The following is a 25,068-nucleotide window of genomic DNA, read 5'->3' as shown; positions in this document are numbered from 1 at the left end:
GACGATCCCCAAAATATAGGTCAAACATTTTCGTCAAAATATTCAACCTAGGACAATGAAATTTGAAATGAACTATCTTAACTATTTTCTTAGTTCTTTATATCCTTTATATTCTATCATCATAACTTAATTCTAATAGATTTTCGATTTATAGAGGATTTATTTTTAAAAAGCCTGAATTCGGGTAGTACTCTTAGGTTCCAAATAAACGCCACCCCCCCCCCGCTTTTTTAAATTTTTGGAAATTTTCCAACCCCCCCGGACCTTATTAGGACCCCCCCCCCGTTTTTAATCTCGAAGAAGATTTCAAGGTCAAGAGAAGGTCCCTTATGTACTCTAAATAGCGGGAGGTTAGCCTATTTTTACCTTATTTTTGGGTTTCAGAAGTACAATTTCCAACCCCCGGCAATTAGGTCCCCCCCCGTTATTAAAATCTAGAAAATTTTCCAACCCCCCCGTTTATTTGGAACCTAAGAGTATCCAATCAACTTTGATTCAGATTTTCGTTGAAAAAAATTTAATGTCTAAGAATAATAAGTATTATGTAACAGTATGTAACAGTATTATGTAACAACTCTTTATGAAAGTTGAACCATCGTTGGGGCTATAATGCTAATAAATGAGAAATCTAAATTCTCTGGGTTTACTACATTCTTGGGGTCAGGTGCTGTATATTATCACTTACAAAAGCACCAAGTTTATAGCAAGATGAACGTGGAAAAATCTGGTACTCGCATAGTTCGATCCCTTTTTTTGCTTGACGAGGAGATCAATGCCAATGCTCTGGCCATTTTTTGATATTTAAAACTGTCTGAAAGAAAGGGATTTTCACAAATTTTGTTTCGCTTCGATTTTCTCTTAGGCGAAATGATTAATGTGATTTACTTTGTTGCTTACAGTCCAATAAAATAAGATCTAATAAAGACCATTTCTTCTATAGACTCCTGTCTCAGTGACCCGGTCAAATCCACCCAGGTGGATACACGTTTTTTTTTTTTTTAAGAAACACACTTTTAAGAAACATGAGGCTCAGAATGCCTAAAAACTAAGAAACATCTAAGAAACATGCTGAGGCTGAGAATGAGAAAATAGCATTTTTTAATTCTTTTTTTTTAAGAATCTTCCAATCAAGGTTCCAGAAATATACATACATAACAGTTAGAAACATTTGAGAAAGTCAGAAAATCAATATAGAAGATAGGAAAGTACCGTAGATTAGTCAATTAGACTATTGTATTATCGACATGCGTCCTTTAAGCTTGACAAAGTTTAGAAACATGTAAGAAACATTTAAGGCTCAAAAGGCCGATTTCTTAAGAAACATTGAGGCTGCTTGAGAAAACTAGTTTCTTAAAAAAAAAAAAACGTGTAACCCAGTGAAAGAAATTGCCAAAAATATCGAAATAAATGTGTTATTTTTTATTTTGTTATGTATTTATATATACTGTAAAAAAAACTTGTTACTTATTGATCTATTCTTCTTTAGACAGGGTACCATCCATCATGCTAATCATAAAAAAGGTATTGCTTTCCAAAATATATCCAGAGTTTATCTGCCTTTTTACCATTATTAGTCGCAATCGAATTTGCTTATTAAGCACATTAAGCTGTGTGTTAAGGTCAATTTAGTTATTGTCTTCTTTTGTTTTATTAACCCTCTTTTTCTTGATCATGAAAACATAAACACCCAAAATCATGGTCCAAAACAAGGCGAAAAATGCAAAAATGAGATACAGCTTTCTTCCACCATAGTTTTTGAAAATGACACCTCCAATGCTTGACCCAACCAAAACTCCAACCCCTTCGAACATTGTTTGGAAGAGGGAAACCATGCTCGTAATCACAATTAAGGGACTGGTTTCTTTCATGTATTGAATACCAGAGGTTAGAAACAGTGCATAACTTAGGATATGTAGTGGTTGAAAGATCAACAGAATCCAGCCATTAGGTGACAGTGCGTACCCAAGACAACGCGCTCCAAAGAAGATCAATGAGACGAATATTGATCTTAGCGGACCGCCGAAAAATCGGATAATTTTTGCGGAAAAAAAATATCCGAAGATTCCAGCAGCCGCTGCGATTGAGATTGATAATGTCATTACAGTCTGTGTGGAGCCTATCTCTTTCAAATGTAAAAAGAGAAATGATTGGTAAGCACCCAATAGAGCGCCTCCAACGGCCGATAGCACATACACAAACAGAACTTCAAACTGGATCAAACTTTTGCCAAATATTTTGCGAAAACTCTTCTTCGATTCTTTTTTCTCTTCTAGAGTTTGTTGCTGGTGGTTTTCATCTTTGAATGAAAGCCCTCTATATAAAAACAACGCAGAAATCGTCATCATAATATGACAGGCTATGTAGTTCAAGAAAAGCCCTGAATAACATGTGATGTTTACTTTCGGGAAATATTTGATGATCAAATTTGTCATATTCACACCTATGATAGCTCCAATGGGGCCTCACAGTCGTTGCCTGCCGTAGTCGATCTTTCGATGTTTGCTGAGTTGAGATTTTCTGATCGTTGCTACGTCTATAAAAGCCATGCTTGTTCCTTCAAAAAAGGCTGCCAAAATTTGTGTGAAGAAAAAGACGAAAAATGGAGTTCCGTACAGCCCGTTATCTTGATTTATGGATTGTCCATCAAAAGTGGAATTATTGGTTTGATTGAGATTGTTGACGAATTGACTCCACGTTGGTTCAGGGCATTTGTTGATAACAGGGTTACCATATTTGATGGCTAACAAAGGTTGGCAGCCCATTGTCAAAATAATTCCAATACAATTAATGATAAGGATCAAACGATGACAATGAAAGTTGTCTGCAATCACTCCCCAAAATGGTCCTGACACCAACATTCCTGTGAGACTAAAATTTGAAAAAAAAAAAAAAGAAAATGGATTTTTGCAATGATAGCTGGTTCATCATATATCAATTCAATCAAATGATTCTAGTCATTCATTTATCCATTCTCATTCAACCAAAAATTAATTCATTTTGCGATTTATTTGAATACTTCATATAGTAGGGAGTCGAACTTTAGAATTCGTATCATCCTTCGTGGGACGCAACACAAATGATTTGTTCGATAGTAAATAGATGCTATGGATCCTAAATGTTTCCCCTACTACTACTGGATACTGTCCCATCTCCTGGAGCATAAGTTTAATTTCGTTTTCATTAGGTTTTATTAGGTAGCTAATGGTTAACTTTATTGTTACTCACCGAAATCCAAGAATGAGGCCAGCTTCCACTTTATCCAAACCAATCCCAGTCAAAAACAATATCAGACTTGATAGCGAACCTATTTGACGCGCACAAACAAAGACATAAGAAACTTTTGCAGGTAAGATATCCCAATTGATATGAAACCACCGATATTGCTCTACTCTTTTCTCATCTTCTGTTTCGTAGACTTCATCGTTTGAGTCATTCGAGCAAAATTCTTCCAACTCAGACATAATTTGTTGTTTAACTATTTAAAAAAAAATCAAATTATTTGAAGTATCCTTTAGATTAAAGATGACAAGTCTAATTCCTTCAACACGTATCGTGTGTCTGTTCTTGGGATGTCAAACTCTGAAATATCGTTCCAACGAGAGGATGAAATTAAGATTTTACATTATAACCTTCTTCTTAATTACGATTTTAAAGATAACCTGTATAACCTTTACCTTTACTTCACTCAAGGATTTATACAACGTAGTATACTAAACATGTCTGGCATACGTATTTTATCAACTTGTTAACCCAATAAATACAAAATCGTCTTGGTCGAGAAAATTACTCTCGTTATTAAAAACGTGGATTATCCAATTAACGTTACGTAATTTTTTTTTCTCTTCACTGAAAATCTCGTCTCGATTACAAGGGGGTTTGTACTTTTACGGTGTGACGGGATTGGCCCTTTTTTAGTACGGTATTACGGGATTTGACGAAAAAAGTGACGGGGAAAACGGTATCTTAAAATCAGACGGTGACGGTATTTAGCCTTATTTTTTGCCATTATGCCGGTATTTTAACCTCTAAAAACTGGTGTGACGGTGTTATCATTTTCGGGATTCCGGGATTTAGCAAATATTTTGACGGGAAAACGGTATTTCGAACCCCTACAAACACCCCCATTACATTTTGCTGAGGAAATAATTAATCACAAACTAAAGTCTATTCACGATAAGTGTGCACTCTTTTTTCATTTACTTATAACTTTTGAAGGAATTCTTCAATCTTTATAAATTTGGTATCATTGGAAAGATATTAGTTAGTGGAACAATTTGAAATAAAAAGATCTTTAAAATAATTCTAAAAATGAAGATGAAAATGAAGAAGAAGAAAATGAAGATCTTGTAGAAAAGTGCTATAACTATCATTTTCACTGAAGTGAAACCTTGATTATCGAACGTCATCACTGTGAAAAAAATTCTCAAAAATAATCATTCAGTCAAAAGATATCAAACAAAGTTATAAGCTGATTGACGTCTAAAAACGCTGTTTTCTGCTGTTTTCTGCTGTTTTTTGGGGTCAATCACTTATTAACTTTGTATCATAACTTTGTATTGAATAAATATTTTAGTGAAATTTTTTCACAGTGATGACGTCCAAAGATCAAAGAATCTCTCCAGTGAAAATGAAAGTTATAGCACTTTTTTACAAGATCTTCATTTTTTTCTTCTTCATTTTCATCTTCATTTTTAGAATTCTTTTGAAGATTTTTTTATTTCAAATTGTTCCACTCACAAATATCTCTCCAACGATACCAAATTTATAAAGATTGAAGAATTCCTTCAAAAGTTATAGGTAAAAGAAAAAAGAGTGCACACTTATCGTGAATAGACTTTAGAACGTTTTTATGTTGCACCTACATGAGACTAAAACAAATTATGTCTAGATTTGCCCCAACTTCTGTCTCAATATAATCATGAATTTATTATATACACTGGATGAACAACGCATGAAATGGTGGATAGCGAAGTATTTTCTTTCCATCATAAGGAAACAATCGTGGATCGAGCTATGTCCGTAAAGGACAACTGTCATGGCGGCTTGAAATTCTCTGATTTTGAAATTATTTATTAATTATTATTAATATTTTAATTTCTAAAAAGTCCTTTATCTTCTTATAATTTTACTCGCCGAAAATTTGAAAATAAAAGCAAAAATACTTAACGGAGACATGTATTGAATCTGTTGTGACAAAACCACATTAGACAAGAAGAATTAAACAAAAGGACGTGAGTGTCTTGGCTTCACATTGGCTCGCACATTGGTATGGTTTCATTAAGGTGGGGGCGTACCGTTTTTTCGGAATTGCGGAAATCGACCCTTTTTTCTTCGGAATTTCGGAAATCAGGCAAATTCCTTCGGTTTTTCGGAATTCTGAAATTGTTGCGGTATCGGAAATCCATGAATTTTTGCTTCAAAACTTCGGTATTATAAAGTTTTTATCCCCTTTTTTTCGGAATTCAGATGTGAAAAATCAAATTTGATGAAAAATTAGTCAAAACGAGGAAAAATACCCCAAAAAATCGGTATTGGAATTGCAAGTATTTTTTTACGGAATTTCGGAAATTTCGGCAAAATTATTCGGTATTTCGAAAATCGCAAACCCCCCCCCCGCCCCCCTAACCCCAAGGTTAAAGGTTGAAATTTCTGGTGTCAACATTTAATTTTTCATACATAGGATGTTTTTCGCTTCTTTCTCGCAACTTGAAACGCCATAACGACACATAATTAGCAATTACTTTGATGCGTTTGCCTCTCTAAGGAAAACTTTAATTTTCATATTTGGGAATTGAAAGACCATGTTTTGACGAAAATAATATTAACGAAGAAAGAAATGAGGGGATAATAATGTCATTACTGCGGACATAGCTAGAGCATAAGAACTTAGTTTGTTGTTTATCCAGTGTATATAGGGGGGACTATATAATACATTCATGATATAATCTGCAGCGTGGAGACCAAAAATTGTAACCATTTAATAGACATAAAAAATTGAAAAATGAAGAAGGGGAAAATCAACTTCTTGTAGAATTTGGGCCATTTTTTTCAACCCCCCGGACCTTATTAGGACCCCCCCCGTTTATTTGACACCTAAGAGTACGAGTTTTAAATTTGTCACGGTTCTCGTTGTTTATCTTTATCAATACATCGCTTTCCAATATTACGTTATTTTGTGGTCGTTTCCAGCTCCTACCTGAAAAATCATTTTTACTGTACTAAAATGGGTTGATGTCTTCATGCATGATTATTTATTAAGCCAATCAAACTATCATATTTTTATTTAAAAGATAGAAAAACTACTGGACAGAATAAACAAAGGCAAAGAAGGCATGAATTCAGCCATTGCAGGTAAGACCCTAATCTCCGAACCTATCCTGATTACTCCGCGTACAGCACGTTTTCACTCTTAAAGACGCGGTTCGTTAAAAGGATCTATCTAGGTTGGCCGATCGCAGTGATGATTTCTATCTAGATTTGAGATGGATATCAAATGAGCTTTTGAAAAAAAATAGCTTGTCAGATCATCGTATGCCCCTCAGCGCTTTAGAGTAGAGCGTGATGCGGGTAGAACGGATTAGTAAAAATGAGTGGACTTTCTCTATTTGAACTTTTATTACATTTTATCTAAATTATACCCACCGCATATCGAGAAAATTACTCTGAAAAAGTTCAGTATTTTCTTTAGTTCGAACAAATAAGACTCGACTTCGAATTGACAAGAACCAATTTATTAGTAAGGGAGTGTTAGATTCGTTTATAATCTAAGTCTAAAATCATTTGATTTTATTGAGTTTTTGTTCTGTTGAAGCTGAGAAATACACACGATGAACCAGGCAAATTTGCACGGCTCCAATTACAGAATAAAAGGTTAGACACTCTGTTTATCTGAGGAGATAGGAAGCTAGGAATTTGCCGAACCGTGGAAAGTACCGAACGGCGCTCTCTGATATGGCGTGATTTGCTCAGATGCAACTGGATGCGAGGGCGTTGGGGTGTGTGGACCAAAATAAAGTTAAAATATGATTTAACCTTTACATTAAATCCCCATTCAAAAAACTTTTAATTTAGAATTCATTTCATTTCAGCTTACGGTACTAATCGGATTGTGCTGGAGAAAATGACATTGTCGCATATATGCAAGATGTATTTATTTCATCATGTCATGCATTTTTTTGTGAAAGTGTTGAGCTTTACTGGGGGATATTTGGCAATTTACAGTTAACAAAGCTATGAAATGGCATTCTTGAATTTAGTAGTCAAATTCTATGATGGTGATATTCTTAACATATTCGTAATTTTTTGGCCATTTTCATCATGTATATTCTTATAAAGTATATTCTTATAAAAAAAGCGTGTAGATTATTATCTCATGATCATAACAACTTGTATTCATCAGGGACCATTGCAAAAGAAATCATATGAAATTATATTCGTAATCTATTCCTATAGTGTATTCATAAAAGACAATACATTTTTTGAAGGATTATATTACTTGGATCGGATGAAAATAGCATTTTACTGAACCGGGGTATTCATTTTATATATAATACAAGAATGCAATATAATCCTTATTCATATTTTATTTTAAAATTTCATGATCTATTTAGTTGAAACTTTGAAAAGAGACCGCGTGCATGGTTACGCAAGTCATGTATGATATCTTATCTGCCGATTTTTATTCACATAACTGCATATTTTTTCAGACTAATCGAAGAAATGGGAGACCTGGCAGAAGAGATGCCGTTGAAAAATTTAAACGACGAAAACGATGAAGAGGGAGGGGAAATAAAGAAATACAAATGGTATAACATCAATTGGAACACACTTCCGGCAAAAGCTGCCTTCTTCTTTGACACAGCACGAAGAGTTGGGTCCTTACCAAGTCTTGTGTTGTTCTTGACTGGCATTGGTTTAGATAAAGTGGAAGCTGGCCTTATTCTTGGATTCAGGTACAGTCTTTCTCTTGATTCTGAGCTAGCATACAAACGATGTTTTAATGTTCATCTAACATTCATAACAACTTGTATCCTAATATTGAAAGAATATCGGAATGGCGTTCTTGGATGTTTTTGGTAATTCCTCCGAAACATTACAGCTATTCTTCATTCTCAGTGCTACAGCATATCGGAGTTTTGATCGTGAGAAAATGTTACCCAGACTTTTTCTCGTTTTAAGCCCTTTCCACTTCAGAGTTCTTAATCAAAAGCTTTTTTTATATCCCACGTCAATTGTTTTTTCCTTTCAGGCTTCTTGGAATGCTCTTTGGAGGACCATTTTGGGGAGTGATTGCAGACAAGTTTCATTGTCATCGTTTGATCCTTATCATTAATTGTATTGGAATTATTTTGACAATGGGTTGTCAACCTTTGTTAGCCATCAAATATGGTAACCCTGTCATCAACAAATGCCCTGAACCAACGTGGAGTCAATTTGTCAACAATCTCAATCAAACCAATAATTCCACTTTGGACGGACAATCCATAAATCAAAAACAAGATATGTACGGGACTCCATTTTTCGTCTTTTTCTTCACACAAATCTTAGCCGCGTTTTTCGAGGTCAGTGGAGCATCCTTTATAGACGTAGCAACGATCAGAAAATCTCAACTCAGTAAACACCGAAAGATCGATTATGGTCGGCAACGATTCTGGGGTCCAATTGGAGCTATCTTCGGAGTTAACATGACAAATCTGATTATTGACTATTTCCCCAAAGTAAGCATCACTTGCTATTCAGGGCTGTTCGTTACGTACGTGCTGTTTACGATCTTAATGACTGTTTGTTTACTCGTCTTGTATAACGGACTATCTTTCGAAGATGAGAACCATACGATGAACGAAAAAGAAAAACAATGTTTTCGAAAAACATTTCGTAGACATTTGATTCAGTTCGAAGTGATACTTGTTTATGGAATTGCGTTTTTCGGTGGTGTTGTATATAGCTCATACAAAGTTTTAAATTTTCTCTACTTGAAGGAACTCTCCTCTCCCTCTCTCGTAAGAACACTTACAATATCAATCGCCGGATTTTCAGCCATTTTTGGATTCTTCTTTTCAGGCAAAATCATTCGGATTCTAGGTGGTCCGTTGATATCTCTGATGGTTGCCTTAATATTTTTTGTTGTACGTTACCTTGGATACACATTTGCACCAACTGGATGGATTCTATTAGCTTTTCAACCATTGCATTTTTTAAGTTTTGTGCTTTTTGTGACGTCAGCTATTACTTATGTGAAAGAAACCAGTCCCTTAATTGTGATTACGAGCATGGTTTCCCTCTTCCAAACAATGTTCGAAGGAGTTGGAGTTTTGGTTGGGTCAAGCATTGGAGGTGTTCTTTTCAAAAACTATGGAGGACGGAAGGTGTATCTTATTTACGCATTTTTCGCCTTGTTTTGGGCTATGGTTCTGGGTGTTTATATTTTCATATTCAAAGACAAGAATAAAAACACTACAAAATCGGAAAAGAATGATGAGAGTACAACATATGAAAATGACACAACGTGTTGATAGGGTCAAGGAATTGATTTAGAACGCTATCCGAGTTTCTGGATGAAACAAGAGAACGCGACTGCGCGTTTAACAGCAGTGACTCCACCTGTTTGGTTTGGTTTGGTTCTGGAGAATCATTGTACCAAGTGGTGGCTAGTGGTGCGAACTTTTTTTCGGTTCTTTTGATGGTTTTATTGATTTTACAATTTTCTTGGAAACATATTTAAATCTGTGGGTATTTCTTCTGGCGATTTCAGCCTTTTACTTTTTGTTTCCTTGGATATTTCAATTTTGGAGGGGTTTACAGCCTCATATCATCAGCCTTATCATTGGAACATGTTTGAGCTTTTGCATATTAGGTCTATTAGATCTTGAGATCATCCCGTCATCCCACTCAAGGTACAATACTTTTTCTAATGCTCGAAAAAACGAACGCCATTAAAGGTTTTGTTTTTAAAATAAAAGTGTATCGTTTACTTTCTCATCAATTTTAATTTACAAGCTTTTTAATATTGAATTAGCACAGACGGGGAGCAAGATTGGTCAGAAAGTGGAAAATTAGAAAAACATCTTGCTTTATCAGCATAATATAAACTATAGGCAGACACTGTCCTGATATGAAAAATGTTGTATAATCTATTCTAATCTTACCTACGTTCAATCCTTTTTTTCGCTGTATTCTCTAATACTTAAGGTGGTTCCCCACTGGAAATGCTAAAATGCTCAATATTGGTCCAATAAACTTGATATTTGGTCACATGAAAGTATTTGAGGTAAAAATAAATTTTTTTTAAAAAAATTTCAATTTCCCTAATTTTCCTCATTTTGAGCATGATTTAGTAGCCATTTAGCCGTTTTAGAGGGCTCCATTCTGCAGTAAATGGAGGACGCAATTTTGATCAGAATGTTTTCAAATTTTTCAGGTGCATTTTATATAGAATTTTCCATGTTCCCTATAAATTTCTAAGAGTTTGGACTATTTTTTGTTGAGCTATGCTATTTTAAGTACGCAGTTATTAATTTGGCAAAACTTGGAGAAACTTCAAATCGTCACATTGAGCTCAATTTTTTTGCTGTCTTAAAGAAATTTATAGGGAACATGCATAATTTCAAGTGAAAAACTCAAACCGTTCTTTTTGCTTTTTTCTAAAAGTTGGACATATCAGCACTTAAAAGTCACTTTGATCACAAACGGCGAGCACTAACGGTGAGCCTTGTCAAATTTTCTTTAAATCTTAGGCGCAAAATAACTCCTTGTGGTGGGCGGGGAAATTCCCCAATGACCAAATAAGTTCCCCAGAAGTGAAGTTCAACCAACAGGAAGTCTTTCTAGGTCAACTTTGAAAATGGTATTTTCCGGTGGGGAACCACCTTAAAACAATTTCATTCATTTTAATTTATTTTAAAGTTATTTTAATTTATGTTTAAAATTCGAGTTAATCCTAACTCGAAAATCCTTTTTTGAAAATGAAAAATCGAGTTAGAGTCGAATGACGTCATAATTTGCAATTTTATGACGTCATAATTTAGCTAACTCGAAAATTGCTAACTCGAAGTTTTCTAACTCGAAGATTCCGGGCCTCGCTTGATTTTGGGAAACTCCGTTCGTTTTATCAAGAGAAATTCTGAGCCTTCAGGGCCATCGTTGTCTAGGCCACCGTAGGCAAGGTTGCACTTGAGGAAAAATTCGAAAATACCAAGTTAAGAAAAATAGAAAATAGTGGAACTCTGCTTGGGGTTAAAAAACCGTCTACACTTGCACCTAAAAACCTCAAATTTTGCACCTGCACCACTCGACTTTTTCCGAGTTGTGCACTCGGGATCTCGAGCAAACGGTGTCATCCACACTGCATGCAACTGGAATGTTGTAGATTCGGAATATCTCCGAAGTAGAATCGGGTATCGGGCTGGGCTGTATAAACAAAGATTGAGCAACCGCGCACAGCTGGGTCCAACTGAATCTAATGCGCAGAGAATATGAATGTCATGAACTATTGTTGAGCCCGACTGGACAACCTTAGCAAGCATCAGCTTGAGCAGCTGTAACAGATAAGATAAGAGGAAACTTTGCTTCTGATAAATCTTCATACAGTACAGTTGGATGTAAGTTTTGCTCCTGTATTAATTTTACTTCTTTTAGGCTAGGTTATTCTTCTTGGACCTTTTTGGATGTTGGATGGACTGCCGCACAACATAGCAGAAAAGGTGTCGTCAAATGCTAAATGGAATGGAATGAAAATGATTATGAGGAAACTTTTTTTGTGGAATCAGTCCAGGACAAGAAGCATCCGGCGAGCCATTCGTACGAAATAACTGCTGTTCTTTACCAGGTGGTGGGTTTTCCTTTGAAACTGACCAGCACATCCCATTTTCTAGAGGATCTCTTAAAATTATCTGCTGTTCATTCGTTTATAAAGGAGAAGAGATCATCGATGAGTGTTTTTTAAATGAAGGTTATCACCACGTATCACCAAATATTTTAGATGATGATGTATTCTTTTTCTTTTTCTATTTCTATTTGGTTGAGTTGCAGGAGGCTTTGAAGCCCATGCCATTTTCGCAACTATAGACTCGCATAAATTAATTTCCAAGATATTCTATTCGTTGCAAGAGCGTACTTTTTGTAGACTAGTCGTAATACCCCCTTTTTACTCAGTCAGGACCTCATTTCACTTTATCGATATTACGCAAACGGCAGTGTGCGTTAAATAATCTTGGTTTCGCTTTCGATTTCAAGCAAAGGTCTTGGCAACAGGGCACACGTACATAGCAACGGGGCTGGGTAGAAAAATCTAAACATAGAATTCAAAAAAAATACCGATCATCGTATAGAGTACTAAAAAATACTCCCTTTCTATGTTTAGTTTGTTCTACCTTGGATTATAACTGAAAATATCTTCAAAAAAAACTTTGTCTGCTATCAGTCGCGCGGTAATCTTTGCCCGCTTCAATTCTTAGATAATGAATAAGAGAGGTGCGCTTTGCTAAGCCGTGCTCGCGGGCGATAAATTTATGTTTACTTATCTTGTATATTTTAGTGGTATTTATCCAATGAAAAGGATGTTGACAAAATATGCACGGCGCTGACAAAATATACACGGCATTGATTATGACATCATTAAATATGTCAATGTCGATTCAACGCCCGTTAATAATAATAATTGGTAGATAGTTCTTTTTATCTTGAAATTTAGAAATACGAGAAAAAAAATATCAAATTTAATATTTGTTTCCTATCTAGATTATATTAGCGTTAGAATACGGTAAATTTTCACGAAAAATATTTCGCGATGGCGGTACGCCCAATCGCGCCCACGGGAAAGTTCCAATTTTTAATTATCGGGAAATCGGGGAAACCGGTTCACAACGTGGATAAAAAACGTACGGAATGAAACCTGACAAAAGGTTTTCAACCAGATTTATTCAGATAAAGCTATAAGAGGTTCATTACTTGTGGATTTTAAAACCTACATAAGCAAAAACGAAAGTTGTTGGGAAGGAAAGAGTAAACGCAAGACAGAAGGTTTGGTTGTGTTGATCAGGTATGTTTTTATTCTATCCGAACTAATGTTAAAAAAGACCAAAGAGGTCCTGACTGTTTTTACTAGCAGGATTGATGGTAATTTTTCATCTTCCTTATTTGTGAAATGATGGACAACGGAAAAAAAAAAGAAGCTTCAGAAAGTTGCTTATTTCCAGCGAGTAAACAATTCTGACAGTTGACTAAATTGATGATGATAAATTTTTTTCGATCAGTCAAATGTCTCGTATTGGGGGTTTTAGTCTTGAGCTCTAAGCCTATGCGGGATTGCAGCGTTTGGATAAACGAGAAAAAATTTAAAAAAGCTGGTGTTTTGATGTGCTTCTGTGCGATCGAAATATCGCACTTTGTGACGCACTGTTGAAAAGGTTTCTTTCAGCTTAGACCAAAACTCCTAGTTATATCAGAACTCCATCAAAAAAATTAGTGCACACTTACAGTGTAGCTGGAACTCTTCAAATCCTTGATTAGAAAATGCCATACTTGTTATCTTTTTCTTTACAGAATCACAGAATCTAAAGCGCTAAAAAGTTGGTAAAATTGTAATCCTGGAATATCCATTTCTATTTCTATTTCTATTTGGTTGAGTTGCAGGAGGCTTTAGAGGCCTATTCTCGCAACTATAGACGCTTACTAATGAGCGTGCCGTCAGCACCTTGAACTGACTACCCAATTCCCCTCACATGGCATGGGTTGACCCGGGCGAAGGAACGTTCACTTGCCAAGTGAACTGCCGTGAGTGGGAATCGAACCCTGTCCCCTACACAGAAGCCAAGGTCGACTACCACTATACCACGGCATCCAAGGTCCAGATATACTCTGACTATGATAACTATGCATTAACCCTTCAAGCATCTTGAGTGGGGGTGGCAAAGAGCTATCACGGATTAGCATGCAATAACACAGCGAATCTTCTCCTGCAACGTCTTATAAAGTATAACTATAAGCTCGAGTTTTAGGGTTTAATTTCTGTAATACGGTGTAATTTCCGGGCCGAATGACTAGATTAATTTAATATGCCAAACTGAGTCAATAGGTAGGTTGTCACGTTCTCCCAAGCAACTATTATGTATTAATGCATGATTATTTTAAGTGTGCTATAATTTTTTCTTATCATTGTTTTGCTGCTGGAGTATTTAATTATTCAACATGACATAGCAAAGGGTCTATAGGTATAGTTATATGAAAGGATCCTTAGTCACTTTTGACCCGGCTGACTCCAGCACCAAAACAATGATAAAAAATATTAAGTACATTAAAATTGTGATATTCACAAAGAATTTTTTGCATGAAAACTTTAACAATTGAAAAGATATACCTTGATGGTTGATTTTTATCCTAGGTTTGCAAACTTAGTCTCCTGATTTATGAATCCAGTGATCCAAGTGTTAAAATTTTGAAATATTTTGACTATACTTTTTTTATGAACAGGGCTGTAATTTCCTAAAATGAAAATATTTCTGAATAAATCGTTATTAAACACAACCCTATGATATCAGGGCTCTCCAAAATAGGAATGTTTTTTATCCTAATGCTCTAAAACCTCTGGTTTTTTTATTTAAGTGACTGTGCTGCTTTTGGGGTACCATGGTTTTTGGGGTCCATATACCTGTATACATAATTATGTATTAGTACCACTAATTATGTATTATGTGTTTTTGCTGAGATGTTTATAACCTATTTGATACCTATTTGAAATTTCTCAAAGCATTTTGTACTCAATGGAGGTTAGAAATTTTAGTAACAAAAATACTTATTTATCATTCCGCAATATGCTAAAACCTAATCGCAAACCAATCTCTAGGTTTATATTATTATTGATTTAGCATAGTGTCCTTTCCCCTGTACTGTTACTTTTTCACCGCTGTGTGCGAGAGAAGTTTTATGAGTTTTAAAAGATGTGGGACATGAATTACAGGGATACAATTCATTCATTCATCCAGTTCATTGCATTGTGGTCCGATAGGTTGGGCCCTGCTCTACGGTACATCCTACTCTATTCCTACAGGATATCATGTACAATTTATGATGGTCTCCAGACTTATTAGTAAGGTACAGACCTGTCAAAGTAAATGAAACACAAACTTCCTCTGCCTGTTTGTCCTCTAATTTTTTGTTTAGAACAGTTAGGAATGAAAATATATTTTATATACCCTGTGAGTGCTTGAGTAGAAGAAAATAGAATTATAATTCTGACATATTCCATGTCAAGTTCTTTCTGAAAGAGAGAGGTTTCTTACTTTTTTACTTCAACTTTGCTGTAACTGGGATAGGTTAGACCTTTAGAAACTTTAAATGATCAAGAATATGGATTCTAACAGATTTTAAAACAGCCAATTTCTTAGGAAAATTGTACAAAAATGCTCACAATAAATATGGTCAAATTAAGAAAATTTTAAGAACAATTTTAAGCTTTAAAAATTTAAGAAGTTAAAAATATTCGAAGACTTAGATTTTCTTATAAAGGTGGTGATATCTTCCTTCTTGCCTAAAGTACTGGCTGTATCAGGCTGTATGTATTAAAAAAGGGTATTTCTCATTTTGTAGCCAACAACAACTTTTTCAAAATTTATACTTATATCACATACGTAAAATGATATCACACAGTTATGATAAATGATTGTATTTTTTTAAACATCACAATGATATATCATAAAATATAGATACATAAAAACTTCAAAACGTTTCATGCAGCGTCATACGAGATAAGGTGACATTACATAGGTGATTTTCTGACGAGATTTGCCTTTCAGAAGGGATTGATATAATAAAGGGGATAGTTCCTTGCACCTATAGTTACATATCGTCTTTGTTCTAGTTTTTCCTTTCGATTTCTTAAAAATAAGGCAGATATATTTTGTACATTTCAGTGCTCTTAAAAATGAATAAGATATATTATTTTGCTTTTTTTATCTATGCTCAAATTCAAAATATAATTTTGGTTGAATTTTTGGAGATTGTAGTTCATAGTTGTTCTGAAAATTTGGTCACTTTTTGTTTGCTTACGTATATTCCATGAAATTTGATCAAGCATTATATTTATAAAAGTTTTAAGCTTTTATCACCAAAAGGATAACTTTTAATATAGATTACTTGCACCAAACACATGACTTCATGTCTAAAGTTGTATAATTCTGTAATACTTTTTACCAATTTTGGTTTTTAAACATGACATGACTTGCAGATCATATCTTAACGAGGGTCATTACACTGCTAATTCTATAAGTAATAGCTTTTAAATTATGATGCAGTGAAATAAGTTTCGCTCATTAATTAGTGTCATAATTTGTAGGAAAAGAAATTTCAAAAATTCAAATATGTATCATTTAGTACCTAGACTAGCCAACTAGGCATCGTTTCTTTTTCTTAATGTACTTCTTATCTCCCAATTAACAACAGGAGACATAGTCTGTAATCTATATACGTTTGCTGTTTGTTTAAGAAGAGTGTTTACTTTAGAATTTCTTGTATAAATATTACATTGTAAACGACTTTTTCAAGTGTTTTAGGATCTGTTAATTCTTGTTCCATTTTGGCTCCTGAGTTTCAGATTTCAGACCTCCTTGCACACCCTTTGATTCTATTTTTGTTTAGCTAGAGTCAATCTATGAAGCATAATTTGTCTTAATTGCTACTATGAAGATTGATCATCAGCTAATCGATCTTATATTGATCAACTTGTTACAAAAATTTGCTCTAAATAAGATATATTGAACAACAGCCACAGGGTTAAGATATATTAAAAGTATTATAGGTCTAAAAGTGAGGTCTTATAGGTGTTGATATTTCACAACACAAAGCTTAAAATTTTGAAAACACACTTCTAATGCAATATAATGAACTTGGCCTAAAAATTAGGAATAATAAGATTATCACCACCATAAAATTTGGCAGTCTTAACCTAAGAATCGTCAAAGGGCCAAATTATCTTTTATATCGTGACATCAAATTTAAATACGAAGACGGGTTTTCCTCAGTCTACAGTCAGCTCAGAGTACATAATTCATGTTTGTTCTTGTATTAGCAAAAAGTAAATATTATGATTTCTTAAAGAAATCATCATCGAAAAAAATGCACAGTCATTGCATATTGCGAAAGTCGTAACATCTCAAAAAAGGGGTGTTTTGTTTTCAACCAATATATATCAGGATATATTTTCTGCAGGATCACTTTGACATCACTTGGTAAATGTGTGGGTTATTAAGTGAGCGATGATTGAGCTATATTCGTTTAAATCTGTTTTTTTTTAACAATAGCTTTTTTTTAATTATATGGACGAAATATCTTGTTACTGTTGCAGTTGACAAAAAAGTGCTTACACGTTTTTTTTTATATAAGAAGAAACAAAGGCTACACGAAGCTTTGATGGCCAAAATGTTTAAAACATATTTAATAAAGGTGTTGCAAAATCTTAAAACATCCGATTTCTTAGGGAAATGGACAAAATGCTTTGTGAAAATAAGAACATCTTAAAGAACATTTTTAGGATGAAAACTCAAAAAAGTTAAGAACATCCCATCCAAAGGCTGAAAAGATTTTTGGATGTTCTTATATAAAAAACCGTGTATAAAAGTAGCATTTCTTCTTGATATTTGCAAGTCATCGTGATAAACGAATAATGATTGCTTAATGTTCTTACAACAGTTTTAGATTTATAGTTTGTTAAATAACTATGCAATATTACTCCCTTGTCAAACTAAATACTGATTTATTGTTCCTTCCTTTGTTAATAAGCTGTGGGAGTTTTTAGGGTGCAGGTATATAAAGCAAATATTTTCATTCAGTAGCAGTATTAGTATTTATTGAGACTTTTTTATTGCTGCAAAGCTAGGTAGGTAAAGCACTGTGGACTTTTTGTTTTATTCGGAGTGATTAGGGAAAACCTTTAAAGCTATGCAATTCAGCAGGCTGCAGAGTGCAATTTGATAATTGTGTTGTTTAGAATGGCCTTCAAGTGATATGATAGAATCGGAATTCTCCTTTTATATGAGATTTTGTGACAACATTTTTGCTTTTAAATAACTATGGCATATTGTTAACAGGAAATAAGTGTTAAGCTACAAGGACTAATTAATAAATGTCAAATTGCGTTTTTTTATAACTTGTCTCTCTGTTGCCTGATAATTGAACTCCTGCTCATTACTGAAGTGGATTTTTATTACCTTTCGCATTTTTCAAAGGGAGAGAAATTCAAGTTACGACCATCATTGTCTGTTAAGTGTTTACCATCCTGGCATTAATTTACACACGACGATAATTATCTTTGAACTATCAAAATGGATTATGAAACAACAGCATGGAATTATTCGTTAAATTCTCTCTGCTGGATGAATTTCTGTATAAATAGATCACTATTTGCTGAATTTGTCGTGAAGATATAAGTTTAAAGTACCCCGTTGAGGCAACACTGACCAGAATTTCATTAAATTTCTCGTTATAGTGTATCTGAACTAAAACATCCACACAATCATCATGGCTGCAAGACAACAATTGAACAATTTTAAAGATGCCCGCCAATGTCCTGTAAGTTGCTTTCAAATGCTTCAGGAAGTGTATTTGTGTCGAATACTGCTGTATCTATCAACTCTTACATAGTTCTATTTCAAATGTTCTTCTCCAGAAATCGGATAGAATAGCAACGCTGCAAAATTCCGCAATTTTAGCTTTATCTAATTCCGCAACGTTATTAGATTTCACCCCTGTGGAAGCGTTTCAAAAAACATTCAGCTGAACTTCTATTGAAACTTTGCTATGTACCACTTGCAAGCCATTTAATAACAACGTCAAAATAACGCACATCCAATGTTATTTGAACGTTAAAACAATTTGTCTTTTTTCCACCCGGGATAGCTAACTACGTAGAAATCTAAACTTCGAAACTATCGAGTTCATTTCGTGGTATTTTTGTCGAAAGTAAAAAAAAAAAAAAAATACAGAATATATCTCAATTGTTTCTTCTTTAAATATAGTTCCAACTGACCACGGAGACTGGTGCTCCAATGGAAACCAAAACAGCCACAATGACCCTTGGCCCAAGAGGTCCAGTCCTCATCCAAGACAACAACTTTATTGAGGACATGGCACGTTTTGATCGTGAACGTATCCCAGAACGTGTCGTGCACGCGAAAGGGGCCGGTGCCTTCGGATATTTTGAATGTACTCATGACGTGACTAAATACACCAAATTGGCACCGTTCGCTCAAATCGGAAAGAAAACTGATGTTTCTGCCCGATTCTCAACTGTTGGTAAGATTTTTTTAAGTGGGTTATGTATTTATATACCAAGTTTGAGACTGGCTGCTCAGCTACTTGGCTTATTGAGAAGTTATTGATATTCTTGTTGTAACATAGCCTTGACATTATCAGGATGTTACAAAAAACCCATCCTTTCAAAACGCATTACTCATGATCTAATCTAGAATTATGAAAAATCTTTTTGAATTATTGTGAGTGACTTTAGCAATTCAACTTTTGAGTTATTCATTAACGATACGGAATTTTAATATCGAGTTTAGTTAACTTTGTACGTTATGGGACACCTTTTGTTCAAAACTTTTCATGATTTCCTTCTTTCAGGTGGTGAATCAGGAAGTGCTGACACTGCTCGTGATCCACGTGGTTTTGCTGTCAAATTCTACAGTGAAGAAGGAAACTGGGACCTAGTTGGAAACAACACGCCCATCTTCTTCATTCGGGATCCAATTCTTTTCCCAAGTTTCATTCACACTCAAAAAAGAAACCCAAGAACTCATTTAAAGGTATATTTTTAGAGAAGGTTTTACCGTTCTGCATCATCTCATCATTATCTCTTCTCTTTGGTCTAAAAGTGAAATCTACTATGTTTATTCTCTCACCCTTATCATATTAGCCAGTTAGTTATTTTTAGTGTTGTTGATATGTTTAAAATCAGACAAATAACAAAGACCATACCTTTTTTTCTACAAAGCCTACCCTAAATAGTTTTCAAATTTGATCATTATCTAGGACCCTGACATGTTCTGGGACTTCATCAGTTTGAGACCAGAAACGACACATCAAGTGATGTTTTTGTTCAGTAACCGTGGAACACCAGACGGTTATCGTCACATGAATGGATATGGATCTCACACCTTTAAATTGGTCAATGCTGAGAATGAGTATTGCTGGTGCAAATTCCATTTCAAGGTATAATATCAATATGAATCTCAAATCGTTCTTAAATACAATATTGTCGTTAAAGCTGAGGTGTGCTCCTCCATCCTGCCATTTTCTCGGAGTAGTAAATAATCCAAATTTCTCCTTGAAGCTTAATCTGAACTCTGCTTATTCAGCATTATTTTCCTTATGCTACACGCCCTTACCAAAAGAAATTACATATTATCAGACATCGCTTTTTCCTAAACAAATAATCAAACGTTCACAATTCTCCTTTTCTAGACTGACCAAGGCATTAAGAACTTTTCTGCATCTGAAGCTGAAGTTTTGGCTGGAAGAAATCCTGATTACGCCATCCAAGATCTTTATAATTCCATCGCTAAAGGAGACCATGTAAGAAACAAACATGACCTAATAATGTCTAAAGGAGACGAGATGGAGCTTTTACAAGCTCTTATTTGATTTGGTTGGTCGTTAACCAGTAATAGAACAATTTTGTTACTTTTTCTAAAGAACGCGTCCTTTTTATCATTTCAAATGACCAATTATTAAAGTATCTTATAAAAACTCTAATCTCATCTGGTCTAAAGTCATGGTGCAATTATGTATAATTATGAAGGTTTCGCTTTATTTTTCACTTTACTTTTCGCGTTCTGCATGCATTAGAAATATGAACTCTGAATTTTCTTTTACTGAGAGATCTCTTTAACGCTTTGACAACTTTTTACACTTGAGCCTGACAATGATTTAAGTTACACTTTACGATCAGAATTTTAACTTAAAGGTTTTACTTTTACATAAGTGTTCCCGTTTCATGTTGTTAGATTATGCTGATGTAAGCAAAAAATGTTTTTCTTTTCCTCTTTTTGACCAAACTTGCTCCACATTCGTGTCGATTCGATGTGAAAAAAGCCTGCGAATTAAAATTAATGAGTAAGTAAACGCTATCACTCTTATTTTAAAAACAAAACCTTTAACGAAAAACTAATTTGAATTTCTTCTTTGATTCTTTTCAGCCATCATGGTCATTACAAATTCAAGTGATGAGCAAAGAAGAAGCAGAACAAGAAGAAATGAACCCCTTCGATTTGACCAAAGTAAGTCTTCATATATGAATCATATTGAGCTGATATTATATATTCTTTGTCTGAAAACCTTTTATTTTACGGCAAGAAACTTATAATTGCTGTGCTAAAATCGGCTAACTGATGTTTAACCATAGATATTGACTGCGTAGACATTATCATAAATTACATTTGTCTCTTTTTTATTTTTAACAGAGACCTTTCAAAATCATACTGACTGTCTAACACGAAGCAGCGGCAATTTGTGTTACGATAAAAAAAAAAGACTTCGCACACCGACTATGGTTATTATGGACCTTTCCCGAACCTTCCTAATCCGAAGTCTTCTATTAAATAATCAATATTCTTTTGTTTTTCAACAATAGATTTGGTCACATGAAAAATACCCAATGATTCCAGTCGGAAGATTGGTGTTGGATCGCAATCCTCGAAATTACTTCCTTGATGTCGAACAAAGTGCTTATTCACCAGCTCACATGATTCCTGGTGTAGATTCTTCCCCTGATAAAATGTTGCAAGTATGTTCTATTTGTTTTGTCCTTGAGTTTTCCTGCTTATTACTCTAGTAGGATTCTTGAAAGAAGATTTGGCTTAGTCTATACAATAGACAGCTCCAGGTTTTTAGACTTTACTCTAGAATGAGAGTTTTACGCTCGTTAAGCAAAGAAAGATATGATGTACTTTAATTTGGCTGTGTTCTCCAAAAGATGATAAAATCTTTTTGTCTAAATGTTGATAATAATTTTTATTTGATTTTTGCAAGGAGATGTTTTACTATCGTTTTATTTATTTTAAAGGTCTACATAATTTTATGATATAAATTTAATAGTAATTCTTTCATATAAATTTATACCTTCAGTTCTCTATACTATTAAGCTAATAAGCTAAGTTGAATGCCAACCTTGCGGTTGAAAAAAAAAGAAAAATCTGCTATATCACCATAGTAAAACGAAGAGAACTTTCTTATGAATTTCAAATATCTTTTTTCATAGGGACGTTTGTTCTCTTACGGAGACACTCACCGTCACCGTCTCGGTGCAAACTACAATCAATTACCTGTCAACAGACCACGTTGCCCCGTACGCACGTACGCACGTGACGGCCCACAATGCTTTGAACAAGACGATGCTCCAAACTATTTCCCAAACAGCTTCAGTGGGCCGCAAGAACAAAGACAAGAAGCTCATGTCGGAATCAAGGTAATTTTCAAACTATACCATATCATACTTTGGAAGCCTTCCCAGCAGACACACAACGTTATTTCAACGTTCATCTAACGTTATATGGACGTTGAAACGACGTTGTGTGCCAGCTGGGTTATTCAACTTTCTGAAAAATACCTTTACTTTAACCGTTCATTAGTTCATCACCAGTTATTGATTTTTTTGTTCTTTTTTTAGCACGAGGGCATTGAAGGGCGTTACCAATCCAGTGATGAAGACAACTTCAGTCAACCAGCTATCTTCTGGTCTAAAGTTCTTGATGAAAAAGAACAGAATGACTTGGTTGCCAATTTGGCTGGTCACTTGAAGGATGCACAGAAATTTATCCAAGAAAGAGCTGTATGTATTTTTGTTCAGGTTTTAACAATCTCATACCTTCCTCTAAACAGCATTGAATCTACAGCCGATTGGTGATGCTTTGATGATTTTGATGATATCAAATGAGCTCTTACCCTTATTTGCTGTTTTCACATTTTGATTTTATTAAAGGCTTTTAACTAAGTAAGTCTGCAATCACAGTTGGGGGGGGACCCGAAGGCTTCTATTTCGATAGCTATATTTATCTACCTGAAGGTAGGGGAGGGCGCCACTCTTTCTCCCTGGATTGCTCCACTTACCCTTGATCTGTCTCTCTTAAAAGCAGAGATGCATCAAGTACCATTATGGGAATCTTCGGTATGACCCGACTGGGGCCTTGCGAACCGTAGCCGGATGCTCTTCAACTGCACTACGGTCGCTTAGAAGAGTTTTACGTATGGATGTCTTTATCGGAAGGGCTGTATAAAATCAAGTATGCGAATATAATTAAATATCCATTGTTCTTATATTTTCTTATCTTTTTTTTCGTTGCAGATTGGCAACTTTGCCAAAGTCAATGTTGATTTTGGACAAAAACTTCGTGAAGCAGTTGTAAGTTGCTTGTCTATTTCCCATAATTTCTGTAGAAAACATATGCCTGAAAAGTGAAACGAATTTTCCCAGGATAAGTTGTTCTTGAGGGTGTAGATGAATTTTTTTTTCAATGATATGCCCGCAGACACTTTTTGCAAAAGTCGTTACTAGGAACCATAGCTATTATCTCTTGGAGAGTACAGAATTAATGAATTATGATTTTTTAGATCTCCCCAGCTACAATCAGGGACAAAATATTTGGCACAAAAGGGAAATTCACCGGGGTGTTTTGAAACCACAATCGATTTGTAAGTGCTCTAAAGTAGGTTCGAAGGGTAGAGTTTTAACTCTGAGTTTTAACGCTAGACTTAAGACTTAGGACCTTAGGATGTGAGGATCCAAAAGTTCAAAAATGGTCTAGTAGGGCTTGAAATATAGCCTAGAAACCCATAAATCCCTCCCAGATCGAAATACTTGATCAAATCAAGTTGAAGGCCTAAAAATTGACATTCTCGCTCGAACTTCAATTTTCGAAAAAATTGTAAATTAGCCGAAAGTGCCAATATATTATGACCCTGATTGTAGCACACAACGTTCTTTCGACGTTTATCTAACGTTCACAACGTCCGTAAAACGTTGGATGAACGTGAAAACAAAGTTTTGTGCCAGCTGGGTCTCGCCATTTATGCCCTTCACGTTTTTCAAATCATTGATGATTTATTTGTTTTCCTTCTCTTTTTTTTAGGATGCTTACAAATCATCTCAATTGTAAATCGAGAAAATTTACCAATCGAACCTTCGTTGACTCGTTAACGATATTTGTTTTTGTTATATGCATTTTTTTTCGGGGAACAAGATTGTATAATTTATATTTTAATACTATAGCTTACACCACAACAACATTGACAAACTAAACGGTCAGATAAATAGCTTCATCATTCAGCCTTACATTATATCCTTCAAGAATACATAATTAATTTTGTTAAATTCAGTAATTATTCTTTTTATCACGCAATTACGACGTTCAATTATACCTATACCTCTGATTTTGAATAATTATCATATTTTTCGTCTTTTTCTTCATACTACTTGTCATTTGTAAATATTTTATAAGATAATCGATAATAATCTGTCTTCAAAGATGAAAAAGAAATATTCAACTTTAAATTCCTTCAATTTGAAATTTCTTACTTTGAACTTTTGACTTGGCAAGATACGGGAAACCGCTATGTAGGCAAAGTAGACCGAAACCCAAGTGAATCTGGATTGCACCTTACCAGTAACCCCCCCCCCCCAATTCATAAAAGCCATGATGAATGAAAGAACTGTTGAAGGTTTCTTGAATATATATGAATTTGGGCAGCTGTCACAAGGTTAGTGGTCAATCGAACCCATCTTCATACCCCGACATTTTTATTAAAGATTTTGTTTTTAAATAAGAGTGATAACGTTTGCTTACTCATCAATTTTAATTTACAAGCTTTTTCACATTGGATTGACACGGAGAAAGATTGGTCAGAAAGAGAAAAAGAAAAACATTTTTTAGCTTATATCAGCATGATATAACAAAAGGCTGACAATGTCCCGATATGATAAATGTGTCTGATATGAAACGGCAACACTTCTGTACAAGTAAAACCTTTAAATCTTTTAGAAATCTCTTTCAGTGAACCGCTTTTATGCATTAAAATTGTTTCATA

The 25,068-nt window shown here is 34.6% G+C and overlaps 2 protein-coding genes across 3 annotated transcripts; both read left to right on the top strand.

Annotated features, from left to right (window-relative positions):
* Window positions 1-7,712: 7,712 nt before the first annotated feature.
* On the top strand, window positions 7,713-9,595 carry LOC136822473 (major facilitator superfamily domain-containing protein 6-like). The gene is made up of 2 exons (XM_067078737.1): window positions 7,713-7,952; window positions 8,249-9,595. Exons 1-2 carry the CDS (start codon window positions 7,720-7,722, stop codon window positions 9,510-9,512), a joined length of 1,497 nt encoding a protein of 498 aa, XP_066934838.1. The 5' UTR covers window positions 7,713-7,719; the 3' UTR covers window positions 9,513-9,595.
* A 1,917-nt stretch (window positions 9,596-11,512) lies between these two features.
* Window positions 11,513-24,535, top strand: LOC136822482 (catalase-like). 2 transcript variants are annotated; one of them, XM_067078749.1, is made up of 12 exons: window positions 11,513-11,597; window positions 18,476-18,558; window positions 19,005-19,281; window positions 19,612-19,793; window positions 20,020-20,199; window positions 20,452-20,562; window positions 21,186-21,266; window positions 21,620-21,772; window positions 22,247-22,453; window positions 22,655-22,816; window positions 23,330-23,386; window positions 24,114-24,535. In XM_067078749.1, the coding sequence occupies exons 2-12, from the start codon at window positions 18,508-18,510 to the stop codon at window positions 24,138-24,140; spliced, it is 1,488 nt and encodes a 495-aa protein (XP_066934850.1). In that variant the 5' UTR covers window positions 11,513-11,597; window positions 18,476-18,507; the 3' UTR covers window positions 24,141-24,535. The 2 variants fall into 2 exon arrangements, with proteins under 2 accessions (XP_066934850.1, XP_066934849.1); XM_067078748.1 differs by lacking the exon at window positions 11,513-11,597 and adding an exon at window positions 17,811-17,866.
* Window positions 24,536-25,068: the final 533 nt, after the last annotated feature.

The sequence above is a fragment of the Clytia hemisphaerica genome, unplaced genomic scaffold (genome assembly GCF_902728285.1).
Source record: "Clytia hemisphaerica strain Z4C2 unplaced genomic scaffold, Clytia hemisphaerica genome assembly, whole genome shotgun sequence".
Lineage (NCBI taxonomy): Eukaryota > Metazoa > Cnidaria > Hydrozoa > Leptothecata > Clytiidae > Clytia > Clytia hemisphaerica.
This window is presented reverse-complemented; position numbering and strand designations above follow the sequence as displayed.